The following is a 15284-nucleotide window of genomic DNA, read 5'->3' as shown; positions in this document are numbered from 1 at the left end:
TGGGCGTTTGGCTGGATCTGGTGTGACGGAGAGCTGGTACAGAGGTTTCTGGTGGTGAAGGGATTCGCGCCGGTTGAAGCTCGGATCAATTGGAGAGCGTGTCGAGGGACCGTGCACTTGACGTTGAATTCACCGACAAACCCCACAGTTTTCAAGAGGTGCAGATGTTCTTAGGTAAGCCACCGTGGGCCACCAAGGTACGGAGACGGGAGACCACAAAGCTGTCCTTCCAGTGGTTCAGCGTTAGGCGGGAACGGCAAAACCACGGCACAAAGCCCCCCACCAAACCTGCCCTTTGGCGAAAATGCCCAAAACTCTTTCTGCCCCTCAGCGGAAGGAAAAGATTGAGCAAAAGACGATCGCGCAGACCCCGAACCGGACGGCCGACGACACGACACCCCCCCCTCCTCCTCCTCCTCCCCTCAGGCGACGACTCCATACCTCGATTTTCACGATCCGGTATTTTCCAACATTGAAGGAAAACAAGGTCCATCGTCCTCCGACTGACAACACACAAAAAACCCACCCGAAAAATACAACTCGCCCATTATGGAGGAAGTCTACGCCGCCCTCGGCGAGGAGAGCATCTTGCCCAAGCTCGCGTCGCAGCTGTCCCGCCACCTCGTCTTCCCGCTGATCGAGTTTGAGGCTGGCCGTGCCGAGGAGAAGGGCGACGATGCCGGTGCCCGCAAGATCCTTGCCGGCAAGATTAAGCTGCTCGAGGACACCAACATGGCCGACTACGTCGCCCAGCTGTACCAGGACCTCAACGGCGGCGCTGAGGCGCCTGCCGAGTATGCCAAGAAGCGCAACGAGGTTATTGCGCAGCTTGAAAAGTACGAGCAGGACACGGCCAAGATTTCGGAGCTGTTGACTCGCGAGGACGTCGTTGGCGCCCTGCGCAGCGACAAGGTTGCCAACTTGGAGTTCTTGAAGAAGGATCACGATGTGAGTGGCCTTGTGTCCCTGTTAGGTTTGAAGATGATACACGAGCGCATATGCTGACTGTAATGCTACCAAAACAGGTCACCATCGAGATGGTCAACGCCCTGTACGAGTTTGGCCAGTTCCAGTTCCGCTGCGGCAACTACGGCGCCGCTGCCGAGCTGCTGTACCAGTTCCGTGTTCTGTCCACCGACAACGACCGCGTCGCCTCTGCCACCTGGGGTAAGCTCGCCTCCGAGATCCTCACCACCAACTGGGACTCTGCCGTCGAGGAGATCATGAAGGTCAAGGAGAGCATTGACAGCAAGCTCTTCAACAACCCCCGCGCGCAGCTCGACCACCGCACCATGCTGGTCCACTGGGCCCTCTTCCCTCTCTTCAACCACGAGGCCGCCCGCGAGCCCATCCTGGACCTCTTCTTCTCCGCCGCCTACATCAACACCATCCAGACCGCCTGCCCGTGGGTCCTACGCTACCTCATTGCCGCCGTCATCACCGGCCGCTCCCGCTCCCGCAACTCCTCCCTGCAGGCCAAGCAGATGAAGGACATCATCCGCTACGTCCGCCAGGAGGCCTACGAGTACGCCGACCCCGTCACTGAGTTCGTCTCGGCCCTGTACGTCGCCCACGACTTCAACGCCGCCCGCGAGGCCCTACGCAAGGCCGAGGAGGTCTGCCGCGCCGACTTCTTCCTCATGTCGTCGTCCGACGCCTTTGTCGACGCCGCGCGCCACCTCATCTGCGAGAGCTACTGCAAGATCTTCTCCCGCATGAACATCCGCGACCTCTCCGCCAAGCTCGGCCTCAACCCCGACGACGGCGAGAAGTGGATCGTCAACCTCATCCGCGAGACCCGCCTCGACGCAAAGATTGACAGCCAGGAGGGCACCGTCATCATGAACCACCCGCCCAACAACGTCTACCAGCAGGTCATTGAGAAGACAAAGGGCGGCTTCTTCCGCACGCAGGTGCTCACCGCCGCAGTTTCCAAGTAGGATTTGGCTTCCCCGACGCAGCGGCGCCAGCAGCAGTATGAGCAGAAGCAAAAGCTACAGCAGATGCTTTGGGATTTCTGAGAAGAAGGGCAAGCATGAAGAAGACGCTAGCTTAATGGCCACAACGAATCACATATGATTTAAAGACGATTACCGTACAAAAAAGATGGGAAATTGTTTTTGGTGATCCGAAAAGAAGAAGGTGAAGAAAACCTGGGTTTTCTTTTTTTACAATGACACGATAGAACCTACGCTGCCAAATTTACGACAACCATGAAGCATCTCATCTCTCTTGAGACTCTGGAGGGATGAAGCTTTTCTCTTGGGAGGACGAGATTTGGTGGAAAGGGGCGTTTTGATGTGGGCGGATTTCGGAAAAAAACAAGAATCGAGGATCCTGGTCATATCACACACACACCACACAACACACATTACACACACTACACACACGCAGACATCCCCGAGGCTTCTTTTTGCATTGGCACGGCGTTCAGGGCAAAAACGGGGAGGATATCTTCCCCCCCCTTCCCAAAAGGGCTAAGTGAAGGGTGGAAGTCGAGAGGGGTGAAGGGGCTTGAAGAAGCGGAAAGAGAGAGAGAGAGAGAGAGAGAGAGAGCAAGTGAGCCTGATGGGGGATGAAAGTAGATTCACCGCACTTATTGAAATGTTACCAGTTTGAAAAATAATGCTTTACCTTGAAGTTGTGGTGATGCGTTGAGTGAAACAGGCAGGCTCTCTACACCTACCTTCTTTGCCTTGGTCCACTGAAGACGGTGGAAAAAACAACAACAACAACAACAACAACAACAACAACAACAACATACTGTCCCATCTACTGCTACCGTCAGTATGCCTCTCTCTAATCATTACCCTCCGTCTTTCTCTTTCTCCAGCTGCCATTCACGAGGACGCATACATGTAACGACGCCGTCTAGCAGTTGATGAGATATGTGAGGCTATATCTTTCCACAAGATCTAGCCTTCCATCCTTCATATCTCCCCTAGCTTGACGCCAACAGTTTGCCGAACCCAGAATCTGCGTAGACAACTCGCCCAGAAATAAAATCTCCTACGTCAAAAGCAGGGACATGACAGGCGGTACTTCATGGGGCAATGTGGAATGATGAATTTTCGTTTCATAAGACGTTTCTTCATAACGATAATCTAACTTCCCATCCTCTCTCCATCCACACACAGAGAGAGACACAATCCTCAGATGCTTCTAAGACTCTGTCCCGCCCCGTCCTCGCGACCAGCCATAAACACCCGCCCCTTGAGCTCCTCAACAACACTATCACGCATCCACCACTCCTGATTCTTCTCCCCTTCCGCACCTCCACCACCATTACTGCCGCCAGCCTTGGCAGCCTTGCCCTTAGCCCAAGCACCCCCATCAAGCTGGGCACGTCGATCCGCCCACTCAAACAGCATCTTCAGCCCGAGGAGCCTCTCCCTCGAGGACCCGTCCATGCTCCGTTCCAGTACGAGACGAGCGTCCACCGCGGACCCCGAGGTCTCGCTGGCAGCGCCCTCGGAGCTCGTGCTACGGTCCAGGACAGTGGCGCGTTCAGCGTAGGTTAGGTCGCGGAGGGCATCGAGGCCAAAGATCCATTCAATCGGGTCGCGCGTGCCGTTGTCGGTAACGTCGGCTAACGCGTCCCGTCCGAGGGCGCGGAGCGTCGACGTGAATGGTGCTTCTTGTGCAGGGCGTCGGCGAAGGTACAGGCTCTGGTTCTGCTTAAAGGCGTCGACGAGTGAAGGGTTCTTTTCAAAGTCGATCTCGAGGTCCCAAAAGGCTGGGCCCGCGTCGGTGCGGATACTGGCAATATCGGCCAGGGGAGGCAGGAGACAGGGCGTGTTGCGGACAACGGCGACGTCCTCTGCATCGTGGGCTCCGTTCATTTTCCTGCGGATCTCGATCGGGGCCGAGATCGGTTGGCCCGTCGCGACGTCCTTTGCGACCAGGCAGCGAGGGTCGGTGGCCAGGACCCAAAAGTGGCGGAAGGCTTGGAGGTGAGAGCGATTGTCCATTACTGACGTGGGGAAGATAGGATAAAACGCGATGAGCAAACTAGCGATGGCCATGTTGCTCGTGCCAAAGGTGGCTGTTCCACATCCGAGGAACAGAGACCCAATGGCGAGATGTGCGGCCAAGTGTGAGCCGTAAGGAGTATCTGGATCGTCACGGCCATGCAGTAGACGAAGACGACGTAGCACGACAAGGTCACCGGTGCCGGCCATGACAATGGCGGCGGAGAGCGCGAGAACGTCTTGACACATGCGTGCGTTGGACCGGGCGAGCTCTTCGTCGTACATGGGATAGTCATGTGGAGGCGGCCGTGGCGTGGCCGGCATCCGAGATATACGGATGAACTGGTCGAGGTAGTGTATCAAGAGGTCTCGTACCCTCGCTGACGCGCTGCCCGCATAACGCAGGGCGATAGAGAAGCAGATTCCAGTAACGATACTAAAGAATGGTAGATCTGTACTCTTCAGCTTGATGGTATTGGTCAGCTTATACCGGCCACGGTACGCCTTGGGAAGGCTCTCCAAGATCCATTCAAACTTTGGTTCGATCTCGTTCCACATGATCAGGTTCTTGGCGACAGTACGCAGCAGCAGGATATCCGGCCGGATGTAGTCGAACTGAACAATGGACTCTGGTACGTCAATCTTCCTGGCTACAATATGATCCTCCGATTTCATGAAAATCAGAGCGAGTGCCATGACTGCGCCAGCTGCTGCTCGGTCAAGAACGTGTACCATTTCGACCTTCTTTGTGGCCGTGGCAATAGTGATGAGGCTTTCCGTCAGCCTCAAGTCGTGAAGCCCACGTAGGTCGTTGCCTTTGCCGAGATTTATGAGGCCAAGGGAGAAGCCGGCGGCGAGTCGGTAACACTCGCTTCGAAGGGGCTCGTCTTCGTCTTCCTCGTCCATATGCTCGATTTCAGACATCATGATCTCACTCATGCGTCTGTGTTGGCTGTTACAATAGAGGAGACCAATGCCCATGATACCCGTAGTCTGCGTCAAGGGGGACAAGTTCAGCTCTGCAGCACCCCTAGGAAGCATGCGAGTAACATGAACAGAGAGCAGACGAGTGATGAGTGAGTCCATGGTGCCCATATAAGATGCAGCGAGTCCCAACAAGAGACCGACTGAGGTCATGGTGTGCTTTGGAGTGAGGTACTTGAAAGCAACCCACTTCGCAATCCCCTTGAGGTGCCCATTTAGGCCCAAGGCGAGCAGAAAGCCTGCGTGTCGATTGCTCAGATCGTGGCCAGGCTTATTGTACAAGATCCAAGAGGTGTCGATACCCTTAGCCTCTGGAGAAATGGCAAGTCCGGCCGCCACGCCCTGGTGGAAGAATCCCCAGCAGACCTTTTCTTCCGTGAAAAGTGCCTTGTCGACGCCGACGGTAACGTTTGTTGGACGAACAACGCAATTCAGGTTGAACCCGGCTACGTGGAACTTCTGCGTCAACAGCGGGTACCGTAGGCTGTAATACAAGAGTGCTCGACCAGCAGGAATGGCCAGAGTGCCCGTAGCAATTCTGGACACAAGTTCCTTCTGTCTTTCGAGGTATTCGCTTTCTGACCACGCTGCATCGGCTTCCAGACGGACAACACGAGCTCTGTGAGTGGAGAGGAGATTCTGGGCTTCATTGAGGCGACGATCCTCTTTGAACAATGCTCGTATGACAGCTTGTCGCTCCGTTCCCTGCCCTTCGTCGTAACCATTATTATTGTACTCGTCGACGCTATGGCAAATAGTTCGGTAGTCCCATGACGCATTGTGCGTGGGTGTCTATGGCTTGTTAATACAGAGTATCAGGGAGGCCGTGATCAAAGAACACTGACAAGAATGTTGGCGCCGCTCTTCTGCAATTTCTTGATTGGCGCCAGAACCATGCTGATATCACCACGGTTGACAAGCTCCAACAGATCCTTGGGCCATGAGGCGGGTGGCCGAGCTTGACATCTAGCAATTGAGTCTTTGAGCGGCGCAAGCACAGCCTCTGGAAGGGTTTCAAGCACCCGACTGCTAATGCCTGCAGAGTGCATGGCTTCGACCATGTTAGCGGCGCTGCTTTTGGGTGTAAGCTTTTCGAAAAGCCGCTTGAACATGAGCGTTCTTGGCGTGATAGACGCCCATCTGGAATCCTTGAGGTGCTCCTGATCAGCCTTCAAGTTTTGAGAGTGATAAAGATTTGCTAGTGTAAGGTAAGGGTGGTATTGGCCGGCGGCAAGACACGTCTGTATCCAGTGGAAGATGTCAAAGTCAACGCCCGACGGTTGCGTTAGAGGGACTTCAAGGCGGAGTTCTGTTCTTGTCAGTACCTTTCCAGGGTTTCCAAGACGAATCACTGACCTGTATCGTAGCGAGGCTCCAATTCTTCCTGAACTCCCAGTTCGTACACTGCAATAAAGTCGTGCCATCCCAGCCATCGGGCAATTTGACACATCACGACCCGGAGTGGCGCCGTACCCGGAGAAGCATATTCAGGTGTCATGATCTCCAACTTTTGTTCCTCAAGTAGAAGATGGAGAGCCACGAAAACGTTCCAGGCGGCATTGCCACGGTTCTCTGCACTCCGTTGCTGTCCGGTTGGAAGGTATCCATTGGCGCCGACGGCCTTCTCGCCAAGCGGAGATGCCAAGTAGCCCTTGGCATATTGAATGTGAGTAGACATGAACTTGGTATCTCTGAGACTAGGATTGGGCGAATTGGAGAAATCGTCGCTGCCATCCTCCTCGAGGGTCCAGTCCCAGCCTCTTGTTTGCTGCCAACTTGGGCAGCCTAGGGCATTGGGGGTTTCGTATAAATGTAAAGTGTTCCAGTCCTCGACGTCCTGTATTGACCCGAATGAGCCAGATTGGGGTCGTCGTTTGCCTCTTGATGGCTTTGTGAGAGATTCTTGTGTGGCATTGGCCTTGCCCAATGCGAGATAGATGGCTAGAAGCTGAATGACTAGCGCCGACCACTCGGCATCGGCGACTTCAATCTCTTCGCTCTTCAACCATATCATAATATGCCACCAGCCAGGAAACATCTTCTCGGCGTGAGAAGCAGGAAGAATGCTCCGGCAGGCGTCGAGCACTTTCCGCACTTGGTGATTGCGAGGCTGGAGCTGAATTTGAATCTGATGGTGCCTGCCATCACCATCTACCATGTCGACGATACCCCTTGCTTTCGAGTATTTCAGCGCTCCGACATTTCCGTTCGCAACCTCAATGTTTTCAGACTTGCGATGTCTGACATCCCTGTCGACAACTCGGCCGCGGTAATGCAAGCTCCTTACATTCTCCAGCGACATTGGAGGAAGGTTGATGGGTGTGATTTGACTCCATGGCGCCTGTATGCTGAGCTCCCTACGGCCCTCATGCCCTTCAGATAGAATGAGTATAACCGAAATGTCGCCGTCAGTCACTTTGCAAGAGTCCACAACGTGATGAGCTCGCCGGAGAGCGCCGCAAGCTAATCTCACGGGATCTTCTGAAGAGGTGGAGCTTTTACCAGGCTTCGGTGGAACGAGAAAACGCGGCCCTCGTTGAAGGTCGATCGTAAGAAGCTGCAGCCTCTTGTCGAGGGAGTCTTGGATCCCTATGAGTAGCTCACCACGGAGGGGATCGTCTACGGCGAATTGTGGTGCTGTCAAGATGAAGACCTTGCAATGCTCACGAGCAGGCTGCTTGGACAAGGAATACCGCACGTTTGAGTTATCCAGAGAAATAGACTGGATCTTTGTAAACATCATTTCCTGGGACAGACCATCGAAAACATGGTCGTCAAGGCCCATGTTATGGAAGCCCTCGAAGTCACCGCCAGCTCGAAGTTCTTCCAACACACCGTCGATGGGAGCCTCGAGCAGGCTACCAAGGCTTGGATGAATGGTCTGATTGTGGTTGAAGGAGCTGTAGCCACCACTAAGTCTAGGCCCTTGACTACCGTAAGACTCGATTCGTTTGGATCCGCCGTGTGCTGGGCCTGCTAGAGGCTGCTCAGAGAAGACGGAGCGTTCTTGAGAAGCAGAGAGATCAGCTCGAGCCAGCATCGAACTCACTCGGCGTGACTGCCTCCGGTTAGTACCGGATTCCTTGTCCAGATCAAACGAAGAGACCAAGTCTAGCGGCTTCTCAACCCTTTCCGGCTTTTCGATTTTCTCACTCTTTCTAGAACGCTTCCCCGGCAAGGGTGCACCAAAGCTCTCCCGAAAGTTTGTCTGAACTGGCGTCGAGGCACCGCTGGCGGCGAAATGCGGCTGCATGGAGCTACGACGACGCTCTGCCCTGCTCTTGTCCTTCTTAAGGCGGCCAATGAAGGGGTCCTCGTTCTTGACATATGTCACTCTCCACACTGCGTATGTGCTTGCTTCCCGATTAATGGTGACGGCGAGAATCAGTGGCTCGGCATTCTTGGTGTTGGGTGCACCGGGATGCTTGATTTCCTCCATGTGCAATATCTCCTCTGCGGGGTCTAGAAAGCATGGCGCTTTTGCTGTACTCTTCCTCCTCTTCTCTCGGGCGGCGCCGTCTGGACGTGCAACAATGAGCCCCAACTCTTGCAAGGGATCCAACAGGCACACCAGGCGGGGCCAGTGCGAGTCTGGTTGTTCAATTGGTCCCTCCCACATGTTTCCGAGCGTTGAGCTTAGCCTCAAGGGTAGCGACTTGGGCTTGTTCAGGCCCTCCACGGAGAAGACGGTATGTTGTGAGCTTCGAGGAGACGTGACGGTGATTTGCGAGGAGACGAAGGAGTTGGGCGGTACTTTCGGAAACTTGAGAGAGACAGGCGCGGTAGTATCTCCTCGCTGCTTGCGCTGGATGATGACACCCTGGGGTGCGGCGCAGGCGGCCTCGACCTCGAAAGGCATATGGACAACATGGCTCGTGCCGGAGAGGAAGTAGACGTGTGCTTGCGTACGTAGAAAGACGACCAACGCTCGGGATAGTCGACGGGGTTCGGCTGGAGTATCTGGAGACTTGCTCTTCGAGGCTTGCTGCGGCGTCTTTTTACTGTAGTCGGACGTGGGAAAGGAAGCGAGCAAGGCCTGAGTGACGGGCTCTTTTTCCAGATCGAATTTGTAGGATTTGCGAAAGACACCCCCGCGACTCCAAACGACGCAGTTCTTGGTGACCAGTAGCTCATCTTCGACCTCGATGGTATCGTCGTATTCGTTATGATCGGGGTCGGTTGATATCTCCCATGCGTAGTTCGACGGCGGGGCATCTTCGTGAGCTGTGTGTTGAAGGCCGCTAGGCTGGTGCAGGCCCAGAGACTTGATGGACGCCATTGTGATTCCCCATGTGAGTTGTTAGGGGGTCTTGTCAGAGCAGTCCGAGGGGTGGAGTTTCTGAAAGGGGCGGGTTGTCCATCACAGCCTCGGCAGCCGGTGTGACGTTCGCTTTGTTGGAAGTTCGACACGGCGGCAATAAGTTGGTGATGGTGGTGATACTTCCACTCTTTTTTTGTTGGAGTCGCGTCCCAGCAGCCCGAGAACGCGAATCAAAGCTTCCAGCACCACAGCCAGCGACACAGGTCCAACGGGCAGGCTCAATTCACTATATTTTGGGTTATCGGGTGGGGGAGGGGCACCACTAGAAAGCTGCCTACGCGATTGGCGGACAAGCTCACAAGGGGACCCACCCAGGTACCTAGGTCCTGTGCCGCTCGTCAAGGACAAGCTCTCGCTGTGCCTCAGGCGCAGGTGCACCGCATCGCAGTTCTTTCCAGGGTGGGTAAGGTACCTTACTGTCAGGTGCTTAGTACCTGTGAAAGCTCCCATCACAGAAGCAGCTCTTCGGTACGTACCGAGCACGCCTCGTGACGTAGCGGACTTGCGCGACAACTCATTCGAAGAGCAGCTAAGCTTCCTCTAGACCCTCTAGACCTCACCAGACCGCGACGCAACCCCGAGGAGCTCGTCGAATCCGATCCGAAGCTCAGGGTAGCTCCCTTCTTTGCCCCGAATCCCTCCATTGCAGCCTTTCTCTACACCAGGCCGAGCCATTGCCTCATAATCCCCGCTTAGGCCCGCCAACTTTCTGGCACTCTATCGACCAAACGACAATGCCAATGCGAGCCTCGAGTTGACGGTAAATCCAGCACAATGACGGACGCATCCGATCCCGATCGCGATGGTCCCACCGCTGCGCAGAAAGGCAAAGGGCCCGAGACGGCCGAGGCTGTGACTGCGCCGGAGGAATTGGCCACGAACAAGTCCGAGAAGGAGTCGAAGAAGGATGGTGATGGCACGGACAACAAGGTGGAGGAAGAGGACGATGAAGAAGACGATGACGAGGATGACGAGGTGGATGATGATGACGAAGAAGAAGACGACGACGACGAAGAAGATGACGAAGAAGATGAAGACGATGACGAGGAGCCCCGGCTGAAGTATGCCAGGCTCACTCAACACCTGGGCCCCATCTACCGCAACGGTGATGCGACCAGCGCGTTCCTTGTCGCGGGTGATAAAATGGTAAGACTGCCTGTCGAGCGCATCCCCACACCTGAACTGAACTGCAATAGATCATAGGAACGCATAACGGCAACATCCATGTCATCCAACTGCCCATGTTCCAATCTCTCCGCGTATACCATGCCCATTCCGCCTCCATTACCAGCATCTCCATCTCCCCAAACCCGCCCCCCTTACCGACAGCAAGATCAGAAGCAGTGCAAAGACTCGCTCAAGAAGCTGCTGAAAGCGTCGCAAAACAACGACCACCCTCCCGCCAGTCGGGCACTTCCCCCGCCGCCGCCTCGAGAAGGCCTAAGGATCCTTCTCCAGTTTCCAACACACCCTCTAATAACGTTCATATCGCTACATCGTCCATGGACGGCAACGTCTGCGTCTTTTCCCTTGTAGATACAAAGGATGTTCAACTGCGGAACTTTGCGCGTCCTGTGCAAGCCGTCTCACTCTCCCCCGATTACAAGAATGACCGGACATACCTGTCGGGTGGTCTCGCTGGACAACTCATTCTTACAACCGGAGGCCAGCCGGGCCGTAGCACCTCGACAACCGTTGGAACGGCAGCTGCCACCGCTTCTGGCTGGCTTGGCAGCATGGGCTTGGGTACTAACACAGGCAAGGACACAATCCTGCACTCTGGCGAAGGCACAATCAATAATATCAAGTGGTCACTGTCCGGGAAGTACGTAGTCTGGTTGAACGAGCATGGCGTCAAGATTATGCGGTCAAAGTTGCATCTGGAGAGTGCCGACGCGGACGACGCCTGGAAACGCATCGGTCACGTAGATCGCCCTCAAACAGATGAGTGGGAAACCATGGCAAGTGTCTGGAAAGGACGCGTCGAATGGATTGACGAGCAAGCTGTCGAGACCGAAGACGGGGAGGCCGGGCGCAAAGACGTTGGCTCAACGCTGGCATCTGAAGGTTCAACGCAACAAGGAACCTCAAGTACCAAGAAGATCGAGAGGCTACTGGTAGGCTGGGGAGGCACAATCTGGATCATCCACGTCCACCCTGGTAGTGTTGGTACTGGAAAACGTGCTGGCGAAAAGTCGATTGGACGTGCCGAAATCGCCAAGCAGTAAGTGAACCCCCCCCTCGTGCGCTTTGGAGCGATTTGTAGCTGATATCCTCGCAGCCTTCGTATGGATTGCATCATTTCTGGAATTTCGTTATATACCCAAAATCTTCTCCTTGTACTAGCATATGTATTACCGGATGATGACGAAGACGACGACAAAGATGAGAAGGCTGGCAAGGGTCACAAATCAAAACTGTCAACAACGTCTGCGAGCAGCGAGCCGTCTGGTGGAATACGACGCCGCCAGAATAATCTACCGCCGGAACTTCGATTAATCGACCTGAGCTCACAAGCCGAAGTCGACAAAGATGGGCTTAGTGTGAGCAGATATGAGAGGCTATCATCGGGTGACTACCATCTCGGGGTTCTCCCTGCACAGAATGCAGCCTCGGCGGTGGCTTCATCCAAGGGCGCGCTGGAAGCAATCACTGGATTTGGCTCAGACATGTGGAATGCCGCCATCAATCCCAGGACACTCTTTAGCTCTGGTGCAAGTATCAGGAGTGGACACAGCGGAGATGGCGTCTCTAGCACGCAGGTTCCAAGTTCGGTTGGTGGCGCCCGGAAGTCAGGAACGCCTACAGTTCATCCCAACCTCATCAAGCCTGGAGTCAAGATTTTCATCCACAGCCCGTTTGATTTTATTCTCGGAACGAAGAGAGACCTTGGTGACCATCTGGGGTGGCTGCTGGAGCATCAGGACTACCAGAAAGCATGGGAATTGCTTGACGAGCATCCCGAAATCATGGCTGCACCTCCAGAGAACCTTCATGAACTCGTTCCTACAACGCCAGACAGAAAGCAAAGCAGTCAAGAGGATTTTGACGATGCCTCATCAGTCATGGGATCTACAGGGCTGGCAAGACATCCTAATTCTTCAGCGCAGAGGGAGAAGAGACGCATTGGCGAGCTCTGGATTCGGGAGTTGATTGAGGCAGGTAGCTGGGCTGAAGCCGGTAAAGTTTGCAGCAGAGTCCTTGGCTCTCCCGACAGATGGGAAAAATGGGTCTGGACATTTGCTGGTGCCGACAAGTTTGATGAAATCACGGACTACATCCCTTCTGAGCCGATGTACCCGCCGATTCCCGGCACAATCTACGAAGTTGTCTTGAATCACTATATTCAGGCAGATAAGCTGAGGTTCAGAGAACTGCTAGACCGCTGGCCGACCGATCTCTTCGACATCAAGACTGTCACCACAGCCTTGGATAATCAGCTCAAGTACCGCGATGTGCGAGAGGACAGCGTCGAGGGCGGTGAGAAGGGTCGCGACTGGAAGATTGTGATGGAGTCCTTGGCACGCTTACACGAGGCAAATGGACGCTTCCGAGAATCGCTCAAATGCCACATAAAGCTTCAAGACGCGGACTCGGCGTTCCGCTTGATTCGCGACAACCATCTTGCCGAAGCAGTGACTGACGACATTCCCGGCTTCATCGGATTGCGGGTGCCGAACAAAAAGCTCGGAACCATGGGACCAGACGAGCTCGAGGCCGCAACCTCGGAGGCCATCACTCTACTCGTTGACGAAGCACAGCATGGTCTTGTCAAACCTTCTGTGGTGGTATCGCAGCTCGAGGAGAAGGAGCTCAACCTGTATCTCTTCTTCTACCTGCGCGGTTTGTATAAAGGCGAGGGAATAGAGGAGCATTCTGGGGAGACTCGCGACAGGCTGCTGATGGATAGCCAATCCCAAGTTAACGAATTTGCGGATACGGCCGTTCAACTGTTTGCCAAGTACGATCGGGACCTTTTGATGAGCTTCTTAAAGTCCTCGACCTCGTACAAATTCGAAAAGGTGAGTCGAATATTCGTCTCCAGCATTGATGGCGATGCTCTGGCATTTCCGAGACCTAGTTTGCAAACTAACAACCGCAGGCTGTCCAAGAGTGCGAAAAGTACAGGTACGACGACGAGCTAGTACATTTGTACTCCAAGACGGGCGAAATGAAACGAGCCCTCTATCTCATCATTGATCGACTGAAGGACGTCAAGAAGGCAATCGATTTTGCGAAGCAACAAGACGACCCTGATCTCTGGGATGATTTGTTGAACTACAGCATGGACAAGCCGAGCTTCATCCGCGGCCTTCTCGAAGAGGTCGGGACAGCGATCAATCCCATCAAGCTCGTGAGGCGCATCCCCGAAGGACTCGAAATCGAGGGCTTGAGAGAGGGCCTAAAGCACATCATGAAGGAACACGAGATTCAATACAGTATCAGCTCGGGTGTTGCGCGGGTGCTCCGAAGCGAGGTCGCCGCCGCACAAAATGACCTGCGCAGTGGGCAGCGAAAGGGGATCAAGTTTGAAGTCGTCATTCAATCCACGGATCATATCGACGTCAAGGTCAGAGACGTCGTTCATCCGCCAGTCAGTGCGGAAGAGGTGGAAGAGAGCTTCTTCAAAGCACCAAAGGCGGTGGAACAGCCGGGCCACACGCATCAGCCGCCGAAACCTGGCCACTGCGCTCAGTGCCACGAGTCTTTCACAGAGTACGAGATGGAAACCTTGGTTGGATTTGCCTGCGGGCATGTCTTCCACCAGTCCCATCTCATGGAGATGCTTTACCCTGGTAAGCGACAAGAGGCCGATTTTGGGCTGGCTAGCGAGGAGTCGATCCGAAGCGGGTATCGCGTTGGCTCAAAGGTTACGCATGCGCGCTTACTCAAGGACCGAGTGAGGGAGGGTTGCCCTGTCTGTACCCACGGGACAGAAATACCGGTGTAAGAGAGGTTGTAATATCCAGTGACGAAATGCATACGGCGGCAAAGCCATCTTTTGATTTCAGCCTTGCTTATTCTTTACTATACAATTTTGCGTGATTCCCCCACGTACATTTTAGAATTTAATGTCCATCTTGTCCTCCATTGTGTCCATCTCGGTCCCACGCAGCATTGAACCCGGTCTATCGCTTATTCTGCTAGCGTTTCAATTGTCGAGAATTGTATCCGACGATAGAACGTGAAGATATTTTGAATGCGAATAGCAACAATAATGTTCGCAAGGTCGCCCTACATGTTTCGTCGTTTGGCTGACTCTTAAGAAGCACGGGCCGGCCAGCCGGCAGATCGTCTCACTCTCCCCCAACCCCCCACACGGTACCAGGTACCCCACGCCCACGTTTCCCCCCTGGGTGGCGCGAACGACATGTCACTCCTTCAACCTCGGCCTGGAGGTGTGTCGCGGTAACCTCTCCTCTTCCCCCAACTCATGCATTCCGCGACGTATGCCAAGGGGAAACGATATGGCGTATTGGGATACCTACCGGAGCCGGGCTCAAGGGAGGCTGAGTTGTGAGTTCAACATCTTTGGGACTGGGGCAAAGTCAATGGGGAAGTTATGCTAACTGGCTTTGTCATGTCACAGATGGGAGCTGAACCGAACGCAATCTCCTTTCCTGCGTCTCCCGCCAGAGATACGTAATAAAATCTACCGTCTCCTCCTATCCAACATGGGAATCCACGTCCTCCACGACCCGAAAACGGGATCCTTCCACTGCCTCGCCCTCCGACCCGGCGCGAACCCCTGGACTTCCGTCCCCACGACTACTACATCCCCTACCAGGCAGATAGCAGAATCAGAAAGAGGAGATACCACCCCCAAGACCACCAGCACCAAGAAGAAGAGGCCATCATCACGACAGCAGGGGGCGGTTCTCGGACGGGGACTGACGCTACTGGTGCTGGTCTGTAGACAGCTCTACCACGAGACGGAGCTGATTCCGTACCAAGAAAACGCGTGGAGTTGGGCTACGCCTGGGTTGATGGAGCGGTACCTGCTTACG

At 54.6% G+C, this 15284-nt stretch overlaps 3 protein-coding genes across 3 annotated transcripts; 2 read left to right on the top strand and 1 right to left on the bottom strand.

Moving 5' to 3' along the window:
- Positions 1–549: 549 nt before the first annotated feature.
- On the top strand, positions 550–1940 carry INT6 (eukaryotic translation initiation factor 3 subunit E; the record flags this gene model as incomplete). The annotated part of the gene is made up of 2 exons (XM_053195696.1): positions 550–948; positions 1026–1940. The coding sequence occupies 2 exons, from the start codon at positions 550–552 to the stop codon at positions 1938–1940; spliced, it is 1314 nt and encodes a 437-aa protein (XP_053046731.1).
- Positions 1941–3152: 1212 nt separating this feature from the next.
- On the bottom strand, positions 3153–9234 carry APC1 (Anaphase-promoting complex subunit 1; the record flags this gene model as incomplete). Its single annotated transcript, XM_053195697.1, has 3 exons — positions 3153–5747; positions 5801–6264; positions 6312–9234. 3 exons carry the CDS (start codon positions 9232–9234, stop codon positions 3153–3155), a joined length of 5982 nt encoding a protein of 1993 aa, XP_053046732.1.
- Positions 9235–10050: 816 nt separating this feature from the next.
- Positions 10051–14227, top strand: VPS41 (Vacuolar protein sorting-associated protein 41; the record flags this gene model as incomplete). The annotated part of the gene is made up of 4 exons (XM_053195698.2): positions 10051–10422; positions 10473–11500; positions 11558–13298; positions 13379–14227. 4 exons carry the CDS (start codon positions 10051–10053, stop codon positions 14225–14227), a joined length of 3990 nt encoding a protein of 1329 aa, XP_053046733.2.
- Positions 14228–15284: the final 1057 nt, after the last annotated feature.

The sequence above is a fragment of the Colletotrichum fioriniae genome (genome assembly GCF_027942845.1).
Source record: "Colletotrichum fioriniae strain IMI 355084 chromosome Unknown scaffold_16, whole genome shotgun sequence".
NCBI lineage: Eukaryota > Fungi > Ascomycota > Sordariomycetes > Glomerellales > Glomerellaceae > Colletotrichum > Colletotrichum fioriniae.
The sequence above is the reverse complement of the archived record's forward strand: the minus strand, read 5'-3'. Positions and strand labels throughout refer to the sequence as shown.